This window comes from Equus asinus, chromosome 23, assembly GCF_041296235.1.
Source record: "Equus asinus isolate D_3611 breed Donkey chromosome 23, EquAss-T2T_v2, whole genome shotgun sequence".
Classification (NCBI taxonomy): Eukaryota; Metazoa; Chordata; class Mammalia; order Perissodactyla; family Equidae; genus Equus; species Equus asinus.
Genome location: NC_091812.1, coordinates 49,031,552 through 49,044,478, shown reverse-complemented (window position 1 = coordinate 49,044,478; position 12,927 = coordinate 49,031,552). Strand labels below are relative to the sequence as shown.

The following is a 12,927-nucleotide window of genomic DNA, read 5'->3' as shown; positions in this document are numbered from 1 at the left end:
ATTTGGGGGGCATCTAAATAAAGATTGAATAATTTCATCCAGCAATCAATTCTCAGTGTTTTCTTTATCAGAAGTGTATGCTATAGGAATGCCTTATAAGGCGGTGATTTACAAAGTTCCGTTGCCTGTTAGGTTGTATGCTTTGGAGCAAGGCATGTTTGAGTTTTACATTAAGAACTTGCTGGTTCTCAGTATTCTACTTCCCATAGTGGGGAACCTGAGCTACACTTTCTTGAGCCCAGTCAGCTTGCCTGTAATTTCTGAGAATGTTTTGGGATCCAAGGCTGAGTCCTTTCTGCTATTTGCCATTTCTTTTATTCATTTCTCATTGATTGAGAGTTTCATGTTACCCTCTCCAATTGGACCAAACCCTCTCTCCTCTCCCCTAGTCTCTGATTTCATCCTGTCATGTCTCTCTTAGCAAATGACTCCTCTTCTCTGAGATGGTCATTCCTTCTGCAGAGCTGTCATTTATTGAGCATTTACTATGTGTTAACTCTCTGTTAGGCCCTGGATTACCACAGACAGATAAACTCTGTCCTTTCAACAAGGGGACGTCTTAGTGGGGGAGATGGGTAGTAAATTGGCTTTTTGACATGAGCACTTTCATATATATATTTTTTTAGCCACAGAATTTTTTTTATATATCTTACTTTGGTTTCTGAGAAAAAATTTTCTCTTCGCCCTTCAGGGGTACCCTTTTCATTTGTGCTCTTCATCACATTCTCTCCTGGGACCCTTTTATATCATTTTCCCTTTGGCTTAGATCTTCAATATCCTTTTCTCCGCTGGCTTCGTCCCCTTTGCCTATGGGACTCTTTTTTTCCCAGTAGTGAGAAACAAGCCATCAACACACTAACACAACTTCTACCAGGGCCCTGCAAACTTTTCAGACCGCTTTTCTCTTACTTGCTTGCTTTGCACAGTTTTTCCAAAGAATGTTTTATCTTTTCTGCCTCCTTGTCTTCATAATTTGCTTACTTCTTAACTCCTTTACAATCTGGGTTCGATAACTTCTTTATCTATTTGTCCACTAAGACATCTCTCTTAGGACACAACATATAGTTGTAAAATATTGCAACAACAAATATATATATGAGGAGTGGTATAATGAACACCCATTTACCAAGCTTAAGAACTAATACCGTACAAATACATCTGAAGCTCTGGGTTACCACCTTAGTTATATTGCAGCCACTGTCATCCCCTCTACCCAGTACCTGCCCCCCATCCCCAAGCATTCTTTTGATTTTGCTATTTATCATTCCCAGGCATTTTGTTTTGTTCTTACTGTATTTACTATTACTGCTATACTTGGTTTTACTATACTGTAAATATAGCATTGGCTTTTAGAGCATTTAAAACTCTGACCATCTTACCTCTGTAAATCTCACTTCTCTTGCCATTCAGAACTTTGGACAGTCAGGATGCCCCTGTTAATACTGCTCCTTCTGTCTTCTCCCCCATTAACCATGGGTATCCTCCAAGATGCAGCCATGGCCACCTTCTTTTACCGCTTATGTTACTTCTCTGTAGATGGATGGCTCCCAGATCTGGTAACTCCAGTGTCCATCTGTTTTCTGAACATTTCTAGTTGCCTAGTCACTGACATGATTGGCCGTTTTCCCAAACTGAGCTCACTATATATTCCCACAAATGAGTTCATCCCCATTTCTGTTGATAGTGCTGCCATTTTCCCATGCTCGGAATATCTGCGCTTTAGTGTCATCTTGAACTCTTCTCATTTGTCACCCGCATCTTACCAGTCATTCTTCTCCCCTGGATTTTATCTCTACATTGTATCTTGCTCATTTTTCCCCTGGCCCTATTGCCTGTAGTCATTTTAGCCAGGTTATTACAATAGCTTCCTAATTGGTGTATTTGCATCTGTCCCTTCACACTTCAGTCTGTCTGTCATGCTGTTGCCAGATAAATCTTCTTAGAGGCCAGTAATGATCATGCCTTGCTGCTGTTGAGAAGCTTTCAACAGTTTTGACTGTTGGTGGAAAACAGGATAGATAGCAACTCTTTATGGTGTAGGATGGGACCCTTCCTGTTATAGTTCCTATCGGCCAGTCCATCCCTGTCATTCGTCATTGCCCTACAAGATCCTACCTTATGTTCTAGTCAAACTGGGTCACTTCTCTAGGAAGATTATGTGTTCTTCAATTCCAGCACAAATGCTGGCTCTGCTTAGAAACTTTCTCTTACCACACCAGCTGGAAGGAATCTCCTTTGCTAAGTCCTGTAGGATTCTGCGGCTGCTTCTCGTATCACAGTCTGTTTTATTAAGGTTGTTTTTGTACGTCGCTTATCTCCTGTACTGGATTGTAAACTTCTTGTGAGGAGGGATGGTGTCTTAACTTCATGTTCCCCACACCTTCTTATACTTAGCAAGGAGGGCTTTGATCAATATTCCCTAACAGTGGCTAAAAATGTTTAATTTAAAATGTCTCTCTTTCTAATAAATGGAAGAAAAAGGAACTAGAAACTGAGCTAGTCAGGGCAAAAGTGTATCCCTTATCAATTAGCAAATTATTCCGTTGTTCCCACTCTGTTACTTTCATTCTCTCCAGGGTTTGTTTGTGTAATGGTTGGCTGCTGTCAGCATTAGCGACAATTAATACTTAAAAAGTGTTTGGGTGGTCAGAGGAGTATGTTATATTTGCAACTTTTTTTTTAATCTGTCTTGATGTGCTCACTGCCTCCAAGTAATACCTATCTGCAGGCTATGTGTAATTTCTTCCCCATCTCTTAGCAGGTACTCAGTGTCCGCCCCCAACGACCCAGCCCCAAACAGCCATAATTACAAATCAGAGGACAGGCTCAATGAGCAAGACTGGCGAGCATGTTTCAGCATCCCATGTTGTGGGGTTGATCCTTCTCAAGTTGAGGGATGTTGATCTTTTACATTTAAGCCCCTTGGACACACACGTACACACACACACACGCACGCATGCACACTCTTGCACTGCCTAGTTAAGATCTCTCTCACCTAATTATTCTTTCTCCCACCCTTTTACTGTCTTTCACATTCATCCTCATTCTGTAAAACTTAGATATTTACTTGATTCCTCACCCTTCCTACCTCTGAAGAAACTGCTGCCAGCGGTACATTTAGTGGCAGTTATTGGAATGATTTTTTTTTTTGAAGATTTTATTTTTTTTCCTTTTTCTCCCCAATACCCCCTGGTACATAGTTGTATATTCTTCATTGTGGGTCCTTCTAGTTGTGACATGTGGGATGCTGTCTCAGCGTGGTCTGATGAGCAGTGCCATGTCCGCGTCCAGGATTTGAACCAACGAAACACCGGGCCGCCTGCAGCGGAGCGCACGAACTTAACCACTCGGCCACGGGGCCAGCCCCTGGAATGATTTTTGACTGATAAATCTGCCGCCTTCTGTCCCTTCCCTTTTCTCTCCCACCCCGTTATTTTTCTTTTCCTTCCTTTGACTTTTCTTTCTCTCACCTAGTCCTAATTTATTATCACTATTTTTAGTAGTAGTACCACTAACCGTAGCAGCAGTAAACTTTTAGAACTGAGGTATAACGTGCATATAGGAAAGTGCACAATCCTAAGTATATACAGCTCAGTGCATTTTTGCAAAGTGATCACACCCAGAACCACCAAGCAGACGGAGATACAGAACATTTACCTGGACCTCAGAAGCTTTCCTTGGACCTGTTGCAGCCACTGCTCCCCACCGAAGGTCATCACTGTTCAGACCTAAGTCACCTGTTAATTATTCCTATTTTTAACTTGCTGTTAATGACTGTCTGGCATCTTTTGGGTTTCTTAATTTTCAAAACAGTCTCTGAGTTCGTTCAAATTTGCTTTATTTCAACATTTTCCCATTTAAATATGTATGTATATAAAATAGTTGGGGATTTCTGAAGATTTTGAAACTTCAGGTATACTGGTCTTTCAGTTTTTGAATTTACTTTTTAGGTTTGTGAATTTCTTATAAGGGGTACCATCAAGAGGGTTGCTGTTTTGTGTGATAATTCTGAAAGCAGCGTTGGATTTCCTGGGTGTCGGTGAATCTCAATCTTCCTTCCTGACGGTAATTTAAACTATTATTATGACATCTTCAGGGGAGCTGTGAGCTGCTTGGTCTGCAGACTTCGGAAGGAAGTAAATAAAGAAATTAATACTATCTTTACAATCCTTGCAGCTCTTCATGGTCATACAAAAGCAATCCCTTGGTCTCTGCTCCCCAGCCTGTTTTTGAAACTCACTTAAGGAAACACGTCACTGGTTTCTTTTCCTCTAGAATCTTTTCTTATAAAACATTGACTTTAGGTTATAGTAGGAAGAAGCCACTGTCACTGTTTGTACCTGAGAGGAGATGAATAAAGTTACTTTTTTGTTTTTAGACCAAAAAAACAGGCTAGGTAAAATGGTTGATCTTTTGAAGGCTCAAGATTTATGCTGACCTCAGATGCTTTTGCATCTGCAAATGTCTTGATTTCGAGGATTCATCATTTTTCTAACGTTTTATAAAGTACCTCATCTACCACACCCTACCCAAATCTTTTTTTTTAAATTTTCATAGTGTATCAAGGGATTATGGCATTTGGTATATATCCTTGATGTTTTTCTCTGAAATTGAGCTCCTGATTAGGCTGTCAGCAGATGCTGTGTAACAGTGATTCTAGTTGGTACAGAGACAAGTGTCAACCAGAGCGGTTTCTCCCCTTTGCCATAGAAAGATGAAGCGTTTAGGTAGTATTTGCTTACAGGGGGTGTTCACGCCACTGTTGAAAGTAATTTAAACCTGTGTCCTATTCAAACCTTGTAGTCGGAGGCCTGTTTTCCTCTCTTCGTCTGAGGTCACATAATGATGTTTCAGTGCACAGGCTTTCTCCCTCAGTGTAGGTGATCAATTATTTTTGGTGTGGCAGGTACTATTTTTATTTTTTGCCACGTGCTCTAACACGGTATTCCTGTGAGTAAACACCAGAGCATTTAGAACCCACACTGCTTTGGCAAAAAACAAACTAACGAAAAACCTAAGGTATGCCTGCATATCTTGTTTACAACTTGGACCATGATCTTGTGCCCTGAAATCTTCAGGCTCTTCTGGCTGAGGTTCCTATATGTTGAAATGCCCAGCCCAGGCTGTCAGGGCCATCTGGAGAAGGTGTGGTTGTAAACACGATGTAACATGTACAATTTTAACATAGTATAGGAGAGAGGGGCCAGAGATTGAGAGTGGCAATCAGAGAGGACAACACAATTTTTTTCTTCTTTCATTTGAATCTGTAAAGATCCTTAATTGCATTTTGAATTAGTTAATCCATGAGTTGTTAACCTGAATTTATGTCCCAAGTTTTTAGAGAATAAGCAGTGTCTGCAAAGAGAAAGATTTATAGAAGAATACAGGTACATAGTTCAGTTCATCCACACATCAGTGGGCACTAGGTTAGATTCAGTAGCTGGCATGCATGCATCATCTTTTTAATTTGTATTAAAGGCAGCTACATTGAGGTTTGTCTAGATCATCTAATAAATTGAAACACAAATTGTTAACTAAGAAAAGTTTTCAGTTTTCTTAAAATTTAAATACAGGGATCCAACTACTATAATTCGAAAGTTTTCTTCATGTTCATCTCAACTTTACTGCTGTGGAACACTTGGCTGTTCTTGAAAGAGGGCCACTTCATCCCTTATCAGGCTGGTAATGGAAGGAAATTCAGAGCCAGTGGAGAGGGCAAGGATTTAGGTGTAAATGACTGGTGAATCCTAATTGTGAAGATGAGCACCTTGATATGCAGAGATGTGTTCATATCGGAACTGTATCTTAACAGCTGTTTTTAAATCTCGCCTCCTCCTTTCCCCTTAAAACATGCAGGCACAGCAGAGTAATATTTCATCTTTTTGAGTGTTTTTTTGGGGGGTGAACTTTTCACTGTCCTCCCATCAAATTACATATGTGACCCAAGGGAACACAGGCAACTTAGATTATGATATAATTATTCACCAAGGGAAACCCTCAGTTGAAATTATTGTTAGTTTTACTTTTTTCTTTATAGCGAGTCAAAAATTTCCCCCCTTAACTTCACAAAGAAAATGAAACTTTACACAGTAAAGTAGGGATGGCAGGTTTCACAATGGAAAAAGGTCGCTGTCAACTTTTTTCCTAAGGAATATGGAAATTTGGGTGGATTATCTGTTCAGAGGAGGTTTCCTTTATTAATTCTTTTTCCTTTTTTCACTTAAGACATCTGTTAACATTTCACACAGCCCAACAGATGTTGCAAAGCAAGTCCCATACTTTGTTCTCAAGAAAAATGACATTTCCTCAATTGGTTCCCCCACCTCTGTGATTGGTCTCAGCCTGCTTCTTCTGCATAATTTGCATATATTAACTTATATACCTTAAAGTCGTATGAATTTGTGGCTTCAGCTTTATTTTTATACGGTAAAGTCTGATTTGATTAGAAACTAGTTTACATGTTGCTTTAGAGTTAAGAGAGGCCGTAACATTTAAAAAAAATCTCTTTTGAGAGTGGTAACCTAATTCCACCTATAGGATCGGATAGCCAATTATTAATTTTTTTTTTCCTATAGAATAAGTGAATTACAAAAGCTCGGGTTGTTTTGCCATAAGGAAGTCCTGATTGTCATGTGATGTGGAGCGTCATTTTTATTATTTTGGCAAGAACAGGGACAGTTTTGTCTTGACAAGCCATTAGATGAATACCAGCATGTGTCACATGAAAAACCACTGATCTTTAACCTAGCTCTGTACTTAACCAAGCCTTGAAAATGAACAGTGAATAAAAGAAGAGCAAAGGCCAGTTTACTGTCATTACAGATTACAGAGTCTGTTAACAGCTGCTGAGCTGAACCCAGGGAATTCCAGGTATTGTTCTGTGAACCAGAAGTCCTGGAGATGCTTGTTAAACTGGGTATATAAATTATACATTTATTTGATATTTGCTTAGGATTTACATTGTTGGAAACATAGCTAGAAAAAATGAAAATCCTTGAGTGCTTTTGCAGTGTACTAAATTCATGCCTTTATCACAAAACCATATATATTTACATAGACCCATCTCAGTGAGGTTTCCCTACCCCCAGTTTCGGAACTTGTTTTAAGAAAGCAATGTGCTTTTAAAGAAATGATGAATAAGTATTAGGAAGAAAAGAAAAAGCATGCAATATCACCCCCCCTACACCCCCCCCCCCAAAAAAACCCCACCCGCAAACATACATACAAAACAAAATCTGTTGGTCATTTGTTTCTTCAGGCATTTATTGTGGCTGATATTGGTACCAAGATGTGATTTTTCTTTTTCAATGGAGGGAAAAACCTAAATCCACCTCAATACCCAAATATTGAAAAGATCAGTAACATTTTCAACAGTCAGTGGTGGGAATTAGTGCTTACAGAGCTAACAAGAACGAACACTTTCTTACTCTGCTGGTGGAATTGCATTGTACCTCCCTGTAGTCTTGTTATCCCACACTAACTGAAATGCAAATTCTTTGCAACTAATTGGATCTCGTTGAGGGTACATGCACAGTATGTAGTTATATGCAAAAAGGTTTAAAAAAATAAAATTTTTCTGTCATTATAACTTTTAATTACTATCAAAAACATTGGCATCTATAGTACAGGTTCAGAATATATATATGTCTAACTTTTTTACAGATTACTCAAAAATATGAGCTATGAAATGCTTAGTAAGGTACCAGCTCAAAAGTTAGGGGGAAAACGTTTATTTACTGCAATCTATAAGTTGGATTTTATGAAAGTCCTGTCAAAATGAAGTTTTTTTTGAAGTTTAGGATTTAGTATCTTTGAGCCAGTATACTGAAGTCATATTAACAGTGTAATCCTTTTCTCGGGACATTTTAAATGTTAAAACATCTGAAATCACTTGCAAAAGCTGTTGTCTTTTTGTTTTTCCCTTCGGTTCTCCAATCTACTTTAACACTGTAAGCTGCATTTGAGTTTCCTACGTTGTGTAAGGCTATTTCTGCTACGTGTTGTGGTGAGGTGGAGGTATTCACACTCCCATAATGTGCTTAATAACTTGGGTGCCATTTAGACCTAGTTGGTGTGCTTCTTAATTTCCATGGTCCATCTCTCACTGTCAGTCAATGTGGGAAAGCCAACACATAGCCTTTCCTATTTATGATTCTTTAACCTGAAATACATGGAATCAGGGAAACAAAAAAGCAATACTGTGGAAGTGATGCCTGCTTCCACCCCGCTAGTTTTAAAAAAACTTGAACACAAACAATTCCAGACAGTTATTCCATAATCCGCAGACTACATAGCAAATGGACACACTCAAAAGTCATCTTTGTGCCTTGTTGGGTATACTTTTTGTATCTGTGCTTAAACCGATGTAGGTGTCCTGCTTGCTAGCTAGAAGATGATTCTAAGATCAAGGACTCTACATGCTGTGTTTATATATGCAAGTGAGTGGCAAGTTCAAATCATGCATTTTGGGGATTTCTAGAGGAGTCAGATTTGTATTTCCAAAACTTGATTTAAAAATGTTCGAAACTTCAAATCTGCAAAGCATAGCATGCGTATGTGCTTGAGGTTTTTGTTTTAGTTTCCTCATTTATTAAGTCTTTGGGTTAATTGCCCTCTTATCATAATAAAGCTTGTCCTCTTTGTAAACTAGTCTCACAGACTCGCTGAAATTTTGTTTGATGCTGAAAGGTGCAGCATCGTGTGATAGATTTGTTGGGAAAAAATATTTTAAACCTTAGAAAGCTATCCTGGTCCTTTTGACGCTTGTTCCCTGGCAGTAATATGCAGGTACTAGTTACACTGCAGACCTGTTCCATCTAGAGCAACCTCAAACCTTGATATCTGAGAGAGCTCAGTTTGCCCATGCTGGGTAGCATTTTGTCAGAAGAGTGCTGGCCCGGCAGACCACATTTGGATGTATTAGCGAGTCAGCCTAATAACCCTGTACAGACTGTATTGATTTTCTAGGAAAGAGTTTATGAACTAAATAAACTTGGGGTTGGTGTCTTAATAAACTGCTTCTCTCAGTCTGTCACATTTAGTTATGGAGCTGTGCAGTTTAGGGGGAAAAAAGGCTAATTCTGTTACAGATTGTTCACAGCAGGGTCTCCAAATTAGCCCTTTGTTTTGTAATGCCACCTTGCTTGGGCCCGCTTTGAGCACATTTCTCAGTTTTGCCCTAATGAGTTGCAACACTGATAATGTGGCTGATGATCTTTCATTGATTTCACTATCACTTGCTTGTCTGGTAATTGATCCGTTGCTGAGCCTCTAGTTAATTATATCGGCTTTGACATGGCCCGGTCCACGGGGAATTTCAAGTCTTGCAGAATAACAGTTTTAATAAAAGAGTCTATTACTGCAGGTGCTTGCTGCTGCATGCCAGTTGATTTTTGTGTTGTGTGTGTGTGTGTGTGTGTGGTGGTGGGGAGGGAGGGTACCTGGGAAAGAAGAGGACTGCATGACTGAAAGAAAGAAGGGGTGGGGGGTGGCTGGAAGAAGAGGAAGAGGGAGTGAAGGAGAGAGGAAGGAAGGAGGGGGAACGAGTCGGGAGGGAGAGCAAGAGGCAGGCGAGAGAGAACACGCAGGCAAAGCGATACACAGAGCCTGAGAGGAGCGAGGAGGAAGCTTGCTATTGACAGTGTCCTTAAGCCTCCCACAAATAACAGCCATTAGTGGGAAGGTCAGGAGCTGAGCAGGCAGCTTGACTGAGGCACTGAGTGCCACTTCAGAAATCAAGAGGCTAGCAAATTTTAGAGGGCGTTTAAGTGGGTAATAGCTAGCCGTAAAGGTACAGTCACTGTTGACAATTGACTCATTGGGGCTTTTCCTGCCTTCCCCCTCAAGAATATTTTTATGGACCACAGGTGGACTTAATATATTTTAAGGCAACAATTCTTTGGGTTCTTGTTTGTTTCTTCTCAGATATTGAATTTGCTGCTTTCGAGACTTTTTTGCGCTTAATGGTGGTGAACCGGAGGGAAGTTTAACAGAAAAGCTTTCAGGAGATGTCGGTTCTAGAGGGGAAGGCACATTTGTGTCAACACAGTGTACGTTTTCTCATCTTTTCTCATTGTCCACTAATGACACAGAGCTGCCATTGAAGCTCTTTTCTGTTTCTTTTGTTGTTTCAGAGAGTAAGGTTTATTGTTATTCTGGAGTTAAGGAGGAGCAAGGAGAGTGGTACATTTGTCCTCGATATTTGTAGGTGGTTGAAGATTAATGTTCCTTACATTTTAAGTTTAGGGAAGCATGGCTTTTTCCTGCTGACTACTTTTATGAGATGACATGAATTTAGCTTTCCATTTTGAAGTTACTGTTTATGTACAGTGCATTTTGTTCAGTTCTGCTTTTCCATAAATAAGGTAGATAAATACTACCTAATAAATAGATGTTTTGTTTTAAAACTGGTTTAATTAAAAATACGACATGCTATTGAGGTTGTATTTCATCAGGCAGGAAAACGTTACAGAATTTTCCATAGAGATCTTGAATGAAAAATGGAGGTTTTTATATTCATTACTTTTTGCCTGAAATAGGACAGGCTTTTTTTCTTCATCTTTTTCTTTTTTATGATTTGAAAGGCTATTGTAGATGCTTCATCCAGGAACTTTAACAAAGGATTTTCTTCTACTTTTGAGCTTTAAGAAAAGATACACTTTTTTCCTTTGCCATTCAGTTTCTTATTGCTTAACAGCCAATTTAGTAATTAACGACCTGAGGAACTGGATATTAAATAATATGTATTTATTTTGCAAATGTTTATTGTGCATCTTCTGTGTTCAAAAAACTGCTAGGTTTATTTATTTACTTTTTAGGGTGTAAGGTCATGTCTCTGTATATTATTTTCTCTAGGAGTTTATATGTGGTTATAAATAGCCCAGCACATACTATATGACTTTTAGGAGCTAACATTTAGACAACAACTGAGCCAACTTTACATTCTCTTACAGCTGAGTATTTTTCTTTCTTCCAGTGTAATTAGAAAAAAAATGTTGAAGCATAGCAGTTTACAAATGTTAAAGCAAAGAGTGATGTCAGATATTGCATGTTATACCCGAAAGCATTGTTGGGAAAAATTCTCTAGGAAGGGCCCCAGCTTCTCCTGGCCCCGTGGACTGTCCATAATCATGGTGCTGCTTGAAGTGTGCATAAGTGTGTATCTATCCGTGTGTCTGGAGAGGGGTTAGTGCAGGGTGTCATTTGGTGCCTGACAGTGGAACAGTGCAGTTGACTCTTAGCTCTGCTATCCAATGACATGCAGTGGCTGAGAGTTTGAAGCTGATGGTTGGGTCTCCAGTGCTGCCTGCACACCTGACAGGCAGCTGTTAAACCGAGCAAAGGCAAGCTCGGGGAGTCACAATCTATGCATAAATGATAGGGGTATCTGTGCAGAAGGTGCGAAAGCAGCTCTGACCCCCTCCCTCCCCCAAATCTCCCCCTTCCCAAATGAAATGCACAGTTCAGCCAGCTTCTTAACTACACTACACTCCTGCTACTGGCTGCCAAGAGGCTCAAAAAATCCACCTTCACTTTTCAGTCAGAAGAGGCAGAAGTGGATGTGAGAGAAAGAGAGACACAGAGAGACAGAGAGCCAAAGAGGGCAAGAGACTTGACTTTAAGAGACTCCTGTACTGACAACTCCATGCAGTTCGGAACCAGAACGACTGCGGCTGAACCAGGGTTCATGGGGACATGGCAAAACGCTGATACTAACCTCTTATTCAGAATGTCCCAACAGGTAAGTTACTTTCTTTCTTTCTTTTTTTTTTTTTAAAGAAACCTTGAATTGTTATGTGCACTTTTGTTTCTGGGATTCTTCTTTCTCCACATTTTTACGATGCTGACTTCGTAGTTGGGCTCTCTTTTGTCATAACTGTGTGACTGGAATGTGCAGGGCGACTTCACGCTCTCCCTGAGGGCTCCTTCCAGGAAAAAAGGGGAAAGGATCCTGAAGAGAAAGGAAGCCAAGGCATTGGGTGCAAAGTTTCACAGGACAGCCTGGGTCCAGGGAAGACTGAATTTATTTCTTTGTTTTGTGTTAAAAATTAAAACAAAAAAAGCCACCACCCCCTACCCCCCCACAAATGTCGCTTTCGCTCTCCGTGAATCACTTCGTCCAAGTGTCTGCTGCCATACAGTCAGAAAGGCGGGGGCCCCTCCGCACGCCCGGGCGACTTCCTCCGACCGCGCGCCGCGCCGAGGCCGGGCCGGCGGCGGGCCGGGCAGGGCCGCGGTCCCCGCTCCTCCGCGCCGCCACCATCACCGCCACGGCCGCCGCCGCGCTCGCCCTGCGCTCCCCGCCGTGCCGCTCCGGCTCCCGCCCGCCCGCCCGCCCGCGGGCGCACTCACATCGGGCGCAGCGTAGCCTCGGCGTCCTCCCCGAGCCGCTCCTCCGTGCGGCCGCGGGCTGTGCGGGCTCCGCCGGGCGAGCCGGCGCGCGAGTGCGAGGCGGGCGGCCACCGCTCATTAATCACCCGGCCGGCGAGCGAGCCGGCGGCCGGACCCTGCGCTCTTCGGCGGCGAGCCGCGCCCCGCGCGTCCGGCTCCTCTTGCACAATTGCTGCTCGGCGGCTCCGAGGGGGAGCGAGGGGGAGAGGAAGCGAAGGGAAACAACCCAGAAACTTTCATCTTGGACTGCGCTCAAGCGAGGGAGGGAAGTTCCCTGGTGCCTCCCTCCTAGACGCGTCTTGCTTTTTAAAAGCCTACCCCAAACGCACACAAAGCAAGTTAGGATGATATTGTCAGCCACGCAGCGTGAAAGTATTGCTGAGAAATAGACTTGAATTTTAAGTGCATGGCCGTTAAGAAATTGATATTGTTCCACTCATTTAAAAGAAATATTTCAACTGCTTTCTTAAAAAAAAAAACCAAAACCTGTTTTGCTTTGAAGAGTTCGTGAGAATTAAATACTTCATTGCATTAATT

At 41.4% G+C, this 12,927-nt stretch overlaps 1 protein-coding gene across 12 annotated transcripts in view; it reads left to right on the top strand.

The window, feature by feature from the left end:
• BNC2 (basonuclin zinc finger protein 2) overlaps positions 1-12,927 on the top strand; it is a 416,429-nt gene that overhangs the window by 118,662 nt on the left and 284,840 nt on the right. For 10 of the 12 annotated variants that reach the window (XM_044757040.2, XM_044757044.2, XM_044757043.2 and 7 more), the window contains exon 2: positions 11,540-11,740. The exons of the other annotated variants lie outside the window; for them this stretch is intronic. In XM_044757040.2, coding sequence (XP_044612975.1) covers positions 11,540-11,740 — 201 coding nt within the window. The remainder of the gene's footprint in view (positions 1-11,539; positions 11,741-12,927) is intronic. 12 annotated transcript variants of the gene reach the window in all.